Raw genomic sequence first — 13,458 nt, 5'->3', positions numbered from 1 at the left:
TTAGTGCATATATTTTGGAGAAAATAAACAACTCTAGGCTTTGGAAATTATTGTCTTAAAAAATTATCATTTGAATTGGAAAATTGAAAAATAAAGGACCTGACTTTTAATTAAGTTATATTAGTCATAAACCAGCCTAATCAGATAACTTCTGTGTTATCTGTGTTACCCCTTCACTTGTAAAATGTTAATCATGCACACAAAAAAAGAAAAAAAAAGAACCCTACATAAGAGAAAGAAGAAAAAGAAAAATGTAAGTACACTGAAAGCAATACTTGCCAAAATTTTAAGAGTAATATATCTACTGGAATTATTCATACATCTTATTTTTATTATACTTTTCTCTATGTCCTACATTTTCTACCCTGAAATAATTTTTGCAATTAGGGAGAAAATACTATTTTATAGTAATCTCTGGATTGTTTATTATCTTTTTTATATTGTATTTTCCAAAATGTTTTAAATGACCACTCTATTAGTCAGCTTTGCTGTGATAAAAAAGTGGCCTCAAACTATCAGTGGCTTAACAAAACAAGGTTTATTTCTCACTCATGTTACTTGTGGGAAACTCTCCACCCAATTCTAAACTTCAGATTAGCTGTGGCTCTTCTCCATATACCTTCTTCAGAGTTCCAGATTGTGATCAGTCCCTGTTTGGGACATGCTCTTCTCATGAGAGGCAAAGAAAAGGAGAACAGGCAGAAGCATACAACGCCTCTATAAGTTTCTGGTCAGAACTAGTACACTGCTTCTTCCACTCATTCCACTGGCCCAGGTAAGTCACATGGTAAGCCTGACAATAGGCAAGGGAAGAGGCACCCAAATCACACGCCAGTGGGAAGTGATATATAATCCACTTTTAATTGAGAGGGCAAACATTTGGGAACAATAAAAGGGAACAATAAAATCTCTCAAAAGCTCAGCCAACAATTCTCCTAGGTGCTTACCTAAGAGAAATAAAAACAATGTCCACAAAAAGATGTGTACAAGTATATTCATAGCAGCCTTATTCATAATAACTAAATACTAGAAACTACTCAACAAGAAGAGAAGGGTTAAATACTTATAGCACCATGAATCTCAAATGATCATATTTTCAAAGGACAACATACTGAGCTAAGTGAAAGAATCCAGATACAAAAGCATACATGTTGTATGATTCCATTTATATGGAATTCTAACGCATGTAAAGTTAAACAGTCAATATTGAAAAATATCAGAAGAGTAGTTGTCTTAGGGGGTACAAGGCAAATCTACTTTCTGGAAACCATACAAAGGAGCTGTCTGGGAAACATTTTGTATCCTATTTCAGCTGTATTCAAGTGTTAAAACTTATTTAAATAAACACAAGATTCTGTGTATTTTATTATATGTTAATTATACATTAATTTTTTAAAATTCAATCACTCAGTTTTGCAAAGGAAAGAACAATTTTGTTGGCTTTTACCTAATTGATTCCAGTCAGCTGCACATTCTAACAACTACACTCACAACTTTTTCTTCTAGATATGCCTCTCTCAAAGATTTAATTACATGTATTTTGAGCTTATCAAGCTTCTGTGGGACTGCACCCTTTGTCTCTTTTCCCTGAGAACTTTGTCCAGCTGAAAGGACTTACCAGCAACTACCTTGATCCATTCACACATTTTTACAAACCATGCTGACAGCCTTGCCCTTTGATTTGGTCATTGCTCTGAGGATTCATCTTAATCAGCCTTTGTTACTCAAAGTATTTATTTTATTTTTTACTGGTTGAAAAAAATAAATAGTTCTAACTTCAACAAGTCTCATAAGTTTAGGATTCTCTATCTCCCTCTTCATTCCTGCTTGCAAATAGGCCAATTCTGTCCTAAATTCAGTTCTTTCCTGTTATCAAATGCAGCTGATAACTAAGTCACTCTAGTGAACATTCTGTTTTGTAATCTTGTTACGTAAAATAATAAAAAATTAGTATTAATGGGGCTGGCCCCGTGGCCGAGTGGTTACGTTCCCATGCTCTGCTTCAGCGGCCCAGGGTTTCACTGGTTCAGATCCTGGGCACGGACACGGCACTGCTCATCAGGCCATGCTGAGGTGGCATCCCACATACCACAACCAGAAGGATCTACAACTAGAATATTCAACTATGTACTGGGGGGCTTTGGGGAAAAGAAAAAAAAAAAAGATTGGCAATGGTGTTAGCTCAGGTGCCAATCTTAAAAAAAAAAATTAAAATTGCAACTATTCACAGGAAATAGTTTCATAAAATGTTTTGTGACTGTACAATACGGATTATTATTTTTCCAGCTTCCAAAACGTTTTCTTGCTGCTAGCCCCTGAACTAGGTCTGTAGATGACCCCAATGTGTTATCTTATTTGAGCAAACATACATAAATGGGCCCTCATCTCTCTATGGGCAGGAAGCAATTTGAGAAAGCTGTTCAGCTCCTAAAGATGGCATATTCTCCAAAGCCATCTTCAGATATGGTTTAGAAGAATATGGAAAAGGAAGGATCTCCAGAGGGTGGAGCCAAGGACCATGAACAATGAACTAGGAAGCTACTCCAAAGGCAAACAACTGGGGCCTAATCAAGAAACATTCTCTACCCCAGAGTAAGGAGACTGCATATTTATCTAGTCAGATTTCAGAATTGCTATGGACCAGTGGCTAATGTATGTCTCTCACTCTTCCTCTTTCTGAATGGAAGCATTTATTTTGGTTATCCTGTCCCTGTCCAACAATGTACAATGGGAGAGGAGGCATATGCAGAAAAAAGAGTTAGCATAGCAGGCCTGCAACTGATTTGTTAAGAAAGGCCTGCTTGCCTTTCTGCTCTTTCTTGCTCTTGGCTGGCATCTGGGAACTTGGTTTGCACGAGGGTTCCCACCATTCTCTAACTGATAAGAGTAGCTTACTGTACCTAACTTGCTTGTACAGACAATGTGGTTCATGTTGACTGCTTTCCTTTTGGGAGTCTAGAATTTTGGTATGTGGTAGACAGAGTGCACATGACCAGCTGCCAATAAAAACCCTAAGCAGAGTCACTATAGCTTCCTTGGTAGACAAAACAACAAATGTCACAATTTGATGCTGAAGGAATAAAGCACGTCCTGTGTGACTCCACTGGGAGAGGAATCTTGGAAGCTTTGCCTAGTTTCTTGTGAACTTCAATCCACAGGCCTTTTCCCTTTGCTGATTTTTACACTGTTCACTGTAATAAATCATAGCTGTGAATACAACTATATTGTGAGACCTGCAAGTCCTTCTAGCTAATCTGAAAAGATGGGGGTGGTCTCGGGCTCCCGTGACACAGAGCAGATAACTTGTCTTTTTAGTTCATAAGTCAGAACTAAAACGATCAGAATGGATCAGAATGAGTCATAGCTATCCCTCACGTAGATAAAAAAAACCTTGGGCTTCAAGACTGATGCCATGACTGGATAAAACTGGGCATCTTCCTTGGGGTGGGGGAGGTAGCAAGTATATTTTGTCTGAGGGAGAGAAGTAAATATTTATGACCAAAAGGACAGAATGTGGTAGACTGTTATTATTATTCCCAAGTTTTGTTTCCTTTCCTATAGAAAGATTACTCATCCCTGCCCACTACCATGTGACTTACAATACTTCCCTGTAGTAAGAGTATACTTCTCCATCCCATGTGTAGATTGATTATACGCCTTGCTTTGGTCAACACGATGTGCGTACAAGTGACAGTGTGTCAATTCAGCAGAAACTTTAGGAGGCAATGCCTGATTCTGCCTGCTCTCCTGCTCTTTTCCTCTGCCACAAGAAAGCATGTCCCAAATAGGGGTTGTTGCTTTATGACACATGAAGCTACATCAGCCAACCTGTAGCCACAACATGTAATGTTAATCAGAAATAAATGTTTGTTGTAAGCCAGTGAGATTTAGGGATTTTCCTACAGCAAAACCTAATGAAAGTTGACCAATAGCACCACATACTTAATCACAAAATATGTTTACTCATTTAAAACATTAATATAAAATATATTACCTAGCATAACTATTTTTGTAGTAGCACAAAAACTCCAAATCTATCTAACTTACATTTTGGAGCTCTTTCAGGAATTGGAGTGTCATTGATTTTCTCTTCTTTGGCAGATTCTTTATTTTCCGAAGACTTTGGCTTTTTTCTTTGGCGTAGTTCTATAACTGCTCCTTAAAATATTTGAGAAGTTATTGCAGCGTGTGTACCAAATTATTCTGTCTGTATCCCAAAATGATTAACTTTTATTATACTAAGACAAAAGTAACATGGAGACCAATTAGTACCAAAGATAATTTTTTCATAATTATTTTAGCACTTCCTACAAAACTGTCTTTCCTACAGACAAAGACAATATAGGCTAAACCTCCAACCAGTGCTTTCAGAGTCCTACTGATAAACCAACGAGCTCTTCTCCTGAGACAATGTTATTTTCAAACTATCCCAAAATAAGTAAACTCTTTTCCAGAATTATCGGGGGACAAAGTATTATTTAATAAATTAGCTTATTATCTTCATTACCTGAGAATATCATATGTATCATTCATGGGTTAACAATTTTTTAAAAATCACAATATAATAAAATACATTAGTCATAAAACTATACTTCAGTTTTTTAATAATCCTGAAAGTTCTGTAGAATTTCACAATGCCATGGTATCATTACCGTTCAACAATCATAGATTTACATATTAGAAGATAAGCTGAATCTATAAATATCCCTATATTTGGGAAGCTCTCAGAAAATTCCCCAATATTAGATACCCTTTCTATATCCGATAAAAAAAATGTAATACAGAAAGTACCTCAATACAAGTAAACTAAATTCCAAATTAAATAGGAATTTACTATATTCAACTTAACTACTTTTCCTCTCTAGAATTAATTATCTTATGGGGTAGACTATGACTGTCATGCAGGTACACAATGTCCTGTCAAGTTTATAAGGTGGTACAAGAATTTATCTCCTCCTTACAGAAGCAGAGGAGAGATTTTTTCTTTTCTCTTAGTAATGACTTTAGTCTATGAAATATCAGCCTAAAAAGAAGAGTCAAAAGAGGAGAAGGGAATCAGCTACTGTTACTGATGATCAAATGGATGGTTCTCTAACTTTACTGTGCAAAATGAATACAATAAATATTTTTAAATAGCTTGAAAGGAAATTCATGCTTGCAAAAATATTTTTAAACGCTGGCCTAGTGAGAATAAAACTACTGTACGTTTAGTGGATTCAGTCTGACTAGCCTAATTTTTAACCATTTCTATACTATCATTTATTTCATAGTCATGTTAACTAGTGAAGCCAAAGAATACATTAGAAAATGACGTTGTTATTAGAAAAGCCATACTGTAGATTTTAAGTATTTTTGCATGCAAATCTGGGTCAACTAATAAATATTATTATATTCTTTCTTCATGATGCTCTTTTAATTTTCCCCTGCTATGGGTTAAAGAAAAAATTAGAAGCTGTCAACAAGAACGAAGATTTATGTAAAGCCAAATAAAGTCTTCAGATACAAGTTATTATTTTTAATTTTATTAAAAAAGAACACAAACAAAAAAATATAACCACAAGAAGAGTACTTAATAGTTACACATGCGGGGCTGGCCCCGTGGCCGAGTGGTTAAGTTTCCACGATCCCCTTCAGTGGCCCAGGGTTTCACCAGTTGGGATCCTGAGCACGGACATGGCACTCCTCATCAGGCCATGCTGAGGAGGCATCCCACACACCACAACTAGAAGGACCCACAACTGAAAATACACAACTATGTACCAGGGGTCTTTGGGGAGACAAAGGAAAAATAAAATCTTAAAAAAAAAAAATAGTTACACATGCATGATTAAACATGAATAGAATTGGATTTTTGAAAAAAATGACTTGGGGGTCCAGCCTGGTGGGCAGCGGTTAAGTGCGCACGTTCGGCTTCTCGGTGGCCCGGGGTTCGCCAGTTCGGATCCCAGGTGCGGACATGGCACCGCTTGGCACGCCATGCTGTGGTAGGCGTCCCACGTATAAAGTAGAGGAAGATGAGCACGATGTTAGCTCAGGGCCAGCCTTCCTCAGCAAAAAGAGGAGGACTGGCAGTAGTTAGCTCAGGGCTAATCTTCCTCAAAAAAAAAAAAAAGAAAAGAATGACTTGGATAATTTTAGCAATCAAGTTAATAGATTTATTGAGGTAGTTAACAAATGTATGTGACCACTGGGTTAGATAGGTCTCTTTTATTAGAGTCTAAAAGCACACATTTAAGATAAAGATAAATTGGGAAGGGAATATTCACATAAAAAGTGTTCTTTATAAAAAGCTATCATTTTTCTTTTTAAAAAATTTCTTTATAAAATGAATCACTTTACAGGGACTTTAATAAAGTGTTCTCTGTGCATATAAATGGATTTTATTTATAAAAGTACAATTTACACAAAAATTTTGCACAGATCCCCAAATAATTTATGGGGTATACAAATCTTAAGTCATCTCTCAAGAATTTATATTAGCAATGACAAAGGACCATACAAATAAATAATCTATAAAGGATTTGTAATATTTTCTTGATTTTAAGATGCCACACATTTTAAGATACTATTTAATAACAGTTCTTTAGGGAAAAAAAAACTACTATATTAAATTCATACACTGAATTTAAGACATGCCCATTTCAGTGGCATTAAACTGTGGGAGCAAAAAAGTACACCTTGGGAAATACAGTATTCATTTTGGCCAATTTCTTCAATCTTGTCCCCAAAATTAGTTTTTTGCCTGTCACCAAGAAACAAAACACGGATGCAAATTTCACCTCATTTCCTTTATTGATCTTAAACTTCACAACTGATAAACAAAGTCAGGACTCTCTGTCTACGTGGATAAGCAGTGAAGGCCAAAGCGGTGGACAAGCTAGATTATTAATTTCGATAGGAAAGCTCTGGAACAGCATTCAAGTTTCTGTTTCACTATCCTATATCTTTAGCATTGTAAAGAAAAAGTCAAACTAAATGAACATAACATAGCTACAAAAATAACCTGCTATTTCAGTCTCCGGACCAGTGATCATCACATGAGATTGTTAGTCAGGCTACAAACAGGCTTGCAAATGTCCATGCAGACCATACCTAGCAATTTCCAAGTGAAGTTAATACAGCTCTTCTCAAAGTTGTCACTTCTTTCTTTGCTCTAACATTTCTTTCAGGAAGCATAAATATAAACACCCTGACCCTCCATAGCATCAAGGAAGACCTTTTTAGAAGACGAGATTCCCAAAGAGTATTTACTTAGAGAAAAAGTGAGACAAAGAGGATCCAAGTGGAAATGTGAATGATAAGCAAAAAGGGATACAGAGAACATCAGGATACAAGTAAAATAGACTATTCAGTCTCATTTTAATACACTGAATACAAGATAGCATGTGTTTTGAAAAAAAGCAGAGTGCCAAGTAAATGTAAAGCACTCAGAATAACGCCTGGCACACAGACATGCTTGCTACAAATATCATTACTAGCATCAGCATCATGATGAGAACTGACTCATTCACTGTTGACTATTATATCCCAGTATCTAACACAGGAAGCTCCCAAATGTTTATGGAATTAAAAAATTTGTTTGGGCCAGCCCTGTGGCCTAATGCTTAAGTTTGGCACACTCTGCTTCAGCAGCCCAGCTCAGTTCCCAGATGTGGATCTACACCACCTGTCAACAGCCATGCTGAGGTGGAGACTCACATACAAAATAGAGGAAGACTGGCACAGATGTTAGCTCAGGGAGAATCTTCTTCAAGCAAAAAAGAGGAAGACTGGCAACAGATGTTAGCTCAGGGCCAGTCCTCCTCAGCAAAAAAAAAAAAAAAAAAAAAAAGCATGAAACTATATTTTAACAAAACTGCAACCCATTAATTGTTCCATATAAGATATATTTCATTGCTTTGGATGATCTATAATTGTACAACCAAAAACCATTTTTCACTTTATATCACAGAAGCAAATTTCATAAAACTTTATGGTATTTTTAACTGGTTCCACATTACATCTTTTAATTGGGTGTTAACTATAATCTCCTAAAACAATTTCTCATTTTGCACTATGTATAATATTAAAGACTTTTAGTACAGTGGTATTAAATTTTTTCGTGCTTTAACTGAAGCACAAAAGTGCTCATGGAAACATACAAGCTAGCTTATCAACCTAACCCCATAGATTTGCAATTAGTCAGAAAAGGAAAAAACATCAAGCAACGTTTAAAATAATATACTACAACCAAGATAAAACCAAGGCAACAAATGGAATTACATTCTTCCTTACCAACTACAAACAGCTTTGGCTTTGAAGCCGCTTTTAGGTAGAGTGTCTCAAATTTAGATCAGTTTTAACACTGAAAACTCAAGGAAGAGGAAGCAAATATGAAGCAAGCATGAGCGCAGGGGCAGAGCAGCAAGTCACAGAGCAGCCACACTTCTTACCATTAATTTTTTCAAAATCACTTTCCACTAAATTCTTGAAAGTCTCCCTTGCATTCTTGGTTCAGTAAGGCTTAAATCTAAATAGACCACATTCACAACTCCACTCAATCAAGTAAAAAGTCATGCTTTCCACCAGAATGAAAAAATCTAACTGCTCAACCAAATGGCACCATCCTGTATTCCTGTTCCTGAAACTAGTACGGGTATCATGAAGTTACTATGCCATGAACGTTTCCTATAATACTGTATCTATCAGTAGCTAAGTTCCTCCCAACTCCCCATTTCTCTCTCATATCTACCATTTTCTATGAATAAATACTGCCGAATGAATTAATTTTCTTGGCATTGGCTCTGAAGGAGCATGGACAGGTTTCCCAGCCCACCCACTTTCACCCTCAAACACTCCTGGCCTCCTGATCCTCCAAAACTACTTACACCCCTTCGCCCAAGGCCTTCTCCCCCTAACGTTTAAGAGAACTTGGCCGTCATCAGTTTCCGCTTGTTCATCCCCTCCCAATTCACCTTACCATGTCTATCCCAAGCCCCTCTTTACACCCTGGGCGCGCGGCTCCTCTCACCTGGTGACTGTATCTGTCGGAATCCACAGACCTTTAAGGAGCGCGCTCAATGAGGGGCATCTGGTTAAAGACTATCACTTTCTAATATGCACTCAGTCCCTACACCTTCTAACCCAAACCATGTCCCCCACCCGATCAATCATCTGGTCTTAGCCCTCCCTCTCAACCCACAGCTTTTTCTCTTCCTACCCGATTTCGAACTTTAAGCTCCACCTTTGCTTCCCGCTTGGTCAATGAAACTTCGGGCTACCCACTCGGCTCCCTGTGAATTTCGCCGCAAACCTCCCCCCGCCGCCCCGCTCTTTCCCGCCCTCCGCGCGGGGCCGCAGCCACCCGCCCGGGCCTCCGGGCCCCTCGCGCCCCTGCCCCTTTCCCGAGACCTCCGGCGACAGTTGGCGCGCGAGACCGCGGGGCAATCACCTTCTTCCTCCGCCATGGTCTCCGCGGAGGCCGGGTCGCCCCTCCCGCTCCCCAGCGGCCCGGAGTCTCCTGCCCTCCGCGTTGCGGAACCCCTCCGCTGCCCCAGGCCCGTTCCTGGCCGCCGCGCCCCCACTTCCTGACCCGCCCATCTCCGGTGTCGCCGCCAACTGCGTCCCCCTGGGCGGCCGGGGAACCAGAGTGCCGGGAGCAGAGGGCGGCCGGAGCGTTTCGCTGGGGCGCCCGAGCCTGCGCAGGCAGGAGGGCGACTTGGCGTCGGTGGCGCCGCCCACGCCGGAAGTCCCCCACCAGCTCGCCTGGGGAGAGAGAGACCCGTGGGTCCCGCGGCAGGCCTGCTTCTCGCCGGTCCTTACAAGAAAGGTGGGAGCCCGACAGTGCTTTCCGGGACTTCTGTGATTCGACTCAGGGAGTCGGAGAATATCATCAGTTACACCTTCCACCTTCAGCCACTACACCCGCCTCATTTTACAGAGAGGAAACTGAGGTCCGGCGAGGTGTGAGTCACAACGCTAACCTCCCCTTCCGAACTGGAATCCAGGGCTCCGAACTCCTAGCGGTGCCTGCCGTCTCGGGGTGATTTCAGAGCGCGACAGAACACTCTGGGCTGGCACTTTGGTTTAGTGGGCCACGACCATTATGGGAAAGAAACTTGTACTTGGAACTTAGTGTTTTCAACCACCCAAACTGGTTAAACAAACACATTTGCATTTCATGAAATTATTTTAAAAGACAGTAATATTGTGACCCGTGCGGGGGGCGGGATGTATTTACATATTCCACAGCAAGGGAACATAATTTTAACTTGTTATACTGTTTGTGTCTTCACTTTTACTATATCTGGCATTCTCCAACAAATACTAGAACCTTTCCCCCAACAGCACTTAGAAGTACATTTAGGAACTGACAAATGCCCATTTTAGAGTGAGAGAAGAAAGCACAAGAACTCACTGAAGTCATGGCGTAATTACGGATGTCCCATTCTTAGCAGGGAGCAAGATTCTCCTAATAGCACCTTTATCAAGTTAGGATATTCGGGGAGAAGCTACCAATTTTCAACGCTGTGCAAAAACAGTTCCACGAACTGTTTTTAAGCCTTTGATTGCCTGTAAGTTTGTCTTGCTGTCAAACAACACCGGACTAGGAATTAGAAACACCATGGAGGGTACCAGTGAACCACAAAAGACCTGGGCCAAAGCAGAGAGAGAACAGAATGTACTGACCTTGAAAACTGCAAGATATGAGAGGGCCCATGTACATGGACAGCAGATACCAGAGTGACCTGTTTATCAGGTGAGCTGCACCTCAAGAGCTCCACCTCATGGGAGAACAACACAGTGGCCACTGAGGACAACTGTTTTCCAAGTTAAGGGTCTGGAGGTGATATCCATTCCTCCTATAGTTCCTTCATGATCACCTCAAGGTGACTGATGAACTTAATTTTATAATTTATATTTGCCTGCTCTATACAGTAGTGGAGAGAAGAAATAGCTTCTTAAAATGAAATGGACATAGAAAAGAGATATTCAATCTTTAGACAGAAATCAGTGGAATCGTGATTTTGTTCCTTAGTAGAAACATTCTTCCCTTCAACCTGTGTAAATTCATAAACAGAAACCTCTTTAAAATGGAGTCTGGAGGCCAAAAGGAGGAGCTCTGATGCCTTACCTCCATAGCAGAGCCTAGCCGGGAAGTAGGAAGATTTCCTCTTTGATGAGCCAAGAAGCTCAGCCAATAAGAGACTGTCACAACTCAGCCCATGGAAAGCCACCACACTTGGAACTCTCAATTCCTCCAATGGACTCTCTGTTTACAACAGTTCTCTCAACTTCTTCTTCCTCTCTATAAAGAGTTTCTTCTCGCCTTGCTGCTGGGGACCCAGACGTGGCTGCTTATGGTGGCAGGTCCTCAATTGTGGTTCTTTGCTGATCAGGAGGAGTAAACCCATTTCGCTAAAGAAATAACTGGCTGTCTATTTGCTTAAGGAAGACAAACCCTAAAACCTCCACATAAGGATGATAAGAGTGGATCATTCTATCCTTGAACCAGTGTAGTTTTGCATTTTGACAAACTGACCATTTTTGATTCAAAATGTGTGCTACATCCAAAAAAGAATCTAAAGTGCTTCCAGATGGTAATGCACATATCTAGTGGACACGTGGTCCTGAGACAACTTCCAGTGGTAACTCTATTAACTATTTTGCCATTGCAAACTATGGGCTTCTAGTTTCCAGACCAAAATTTGAAACGTCATTTCATTACCCTTTGCCACACCTTGACTAATCTTAAACACCTCATTTCTCAAATGGTCTTTTATTTGCAATTTACTCTCAAAGAACAAAGTGATTTTCGGCCACCTCTAAAAATTTGAGGACTGCTTCTGTAGGCAATGGATAGTTTTAGAAAGTGATATGAAATATTCTTTGTTTTAAGAAGTTAAGTCTTTAGGAAATGTAGATTAGGAAGCTATTGTAGTAAAAAATAAAGGCTTGGCTTAACGCGATGGAAAGAAAAATGTTCAAAGAGAATGGATTCAAAAGGTGCTGGAGGTAAATACTACAGAGCCTAAGGACAAATTGGATATGATAAATGATGAAGATGATTCCTGAGATTTCTTTCTTGAAATTACTCTTGTGCTTTCTATGTGCCAGGCACAACGCACTGCCAGAATATGAGAATATGAAACAAAAGCCCCTGTGGACTTACCTACTTGAAACCAAGAAAAATACAAGCGAAAGCTATGTCAAAAACATTCTTCTGTCAAATGCTTCATCTTATTAGCAGTAACAGAATAATTAGCATGAAATCTTTGTATCAGTTCAGCTTTCTATTAAAGATATGGAATTTTGTTTCATCTTTATTATGTAATGTAAAAGATGACATGAATGGATCCGTACTAAAATAGAGCTGGAGAAGCGATTTCAGAGGAATTGCCTTGCATGTCTTGTTTTCTTTGTCTCCCAAACTGGACCAAACCACCAACATTCCAAGTCAGTAAAGATAAGAATAGCTTGTTTGTAAGGACTGATAAAACTGGAGTGCTGACAATTGAATTTCTAACCAATCAATGAAGTACAAGTCTAACCTTTTGCCTGATGACCAAATCTCAAGCCAATCTATGAAGTAGAAACCTAGCCTTACCTCATCCAGCACCAATGAAATTTCCCTTAATAAAATTTACCTCATCTTCCTCCCTTTTTTCATAAAAACTCTGAGTCCCTCTCCTTTAATCAGAGCACATTTGAGTTTCTACTCAAATCTGTATCTCCCAAATTGCAGTTCTTGAGACCTCAAACTTTTTGCTTCTCTTGCAGTTTATGCCTCTTATTTGTTGACAGTAATAAAATCTTGACTATCCATTGGTTGACATCTTTATATTATTTTCAAATCTCCTTTGTGAAGTCTGAACCAAATGTGATCAGTTCATCTTCAAAAACACCAAACACCCATACCACCGTTATATCCTGGCTTGTATTTTGGTCTTGTTTTAACTCCATGCTTTCTTCTCTTTGAAAATACATTGTAGGGGCTGGCCCCATGGCCTAGTGGTTAAGTTTGGCGTGCTCCACTTTGGCAGCCCAGGTTCATGGGTTTGGATCCTGGGCACAGACCTACACCACTTGTCAGTGGCTGTGCTGTGGCGGTGACCCACATACAAAATAGAGGAAGATTGGCATAGATGTTAGCTCAGGGAAATTTTCCTCAGGAAAAAAAGAAATACATTATAGACAGTTATTTTGGGAATTAGAAATTGTTGATAATAGTATTAGCTGTAGGTGTGGCTTAGAAGACCAACCTAAGTTGTATATTTTGCACTATCCATGAGAACTGTCCTTTGAGTTGAAGTTGTTTTGTCTCAGTTTGTCACTAGTTCTCTTGTGACCATGGATCAATGTTTGGTTTTTTTTCCCTATGCCTTTTATGTAACAAGAGGAGATAACGGGGTATATTGTCAGTTCCTCCTGCAGCTGTTTCTCAAGCAGGCCACATTTGTTCCTCATTGTTTGATGCTG

At 39.5% G+C, this 13,458-nt stretch overlaps 1 protein-coding gene across 14 annotated transcripts in view; it reads right to left on the bottom strand.

Annotated features, from left to right (window-relative positions):
* DPY19L4 (dpy-19 like 4) overlaps positions 1-12,806 on the bottom strand; it is a 65,395-nt gene extending 52,589 nt beyond the window's left edge. For 7 of the 14 annotated variants that reach the window (XM_008540124.2, XM_008540118.2, XM_008540117.2 and 4 more), the window contains exons 1-2: positions 9,431-12,806; positions 4,048-4,158 (exon numbers count right to left, since the gene is read on the bottom strand). In XM_008540124.2, coding sequence (XP_008538346.1) covers positions 4,048-4,158; positions 9,431-9,446 — 127 coding nt within the window. In that variant the 5' untranslated portion in view covers positions 9,447-12,806. Of the gene's footprint in view, positions 1-4,047; positions 4,159-7,092; positions 7,251-8,432; positions 8,510-9,430 lie in introns of those variants that run through there. The other 7 variants (XM_008540123.2, XM_070631754.1, XM_070631752.1 and 4 more) reach the window with 2 other exon arrangements.
* Positions 12,807-13,458: the final 652 nt, after the last annotated feature.

Source organism: Equus przewalskii, chromosome 8 (genome assembly GCF_037783145.1).
Source record: "Equus przewalskii isolate Varuska chromosome 8, EquPr2, whole genome shotgun sequence".
Classification (NCBI taxonomy): domain Eukaryota; kingdom Metazoa; phylum Chordata; class Mammalia; order Perissodactyla; family Equidae; genus Equus; species Equus przewalskii.
This window is presented reverse-complemented; position numbering and strand designations above follow the sequence as displayed.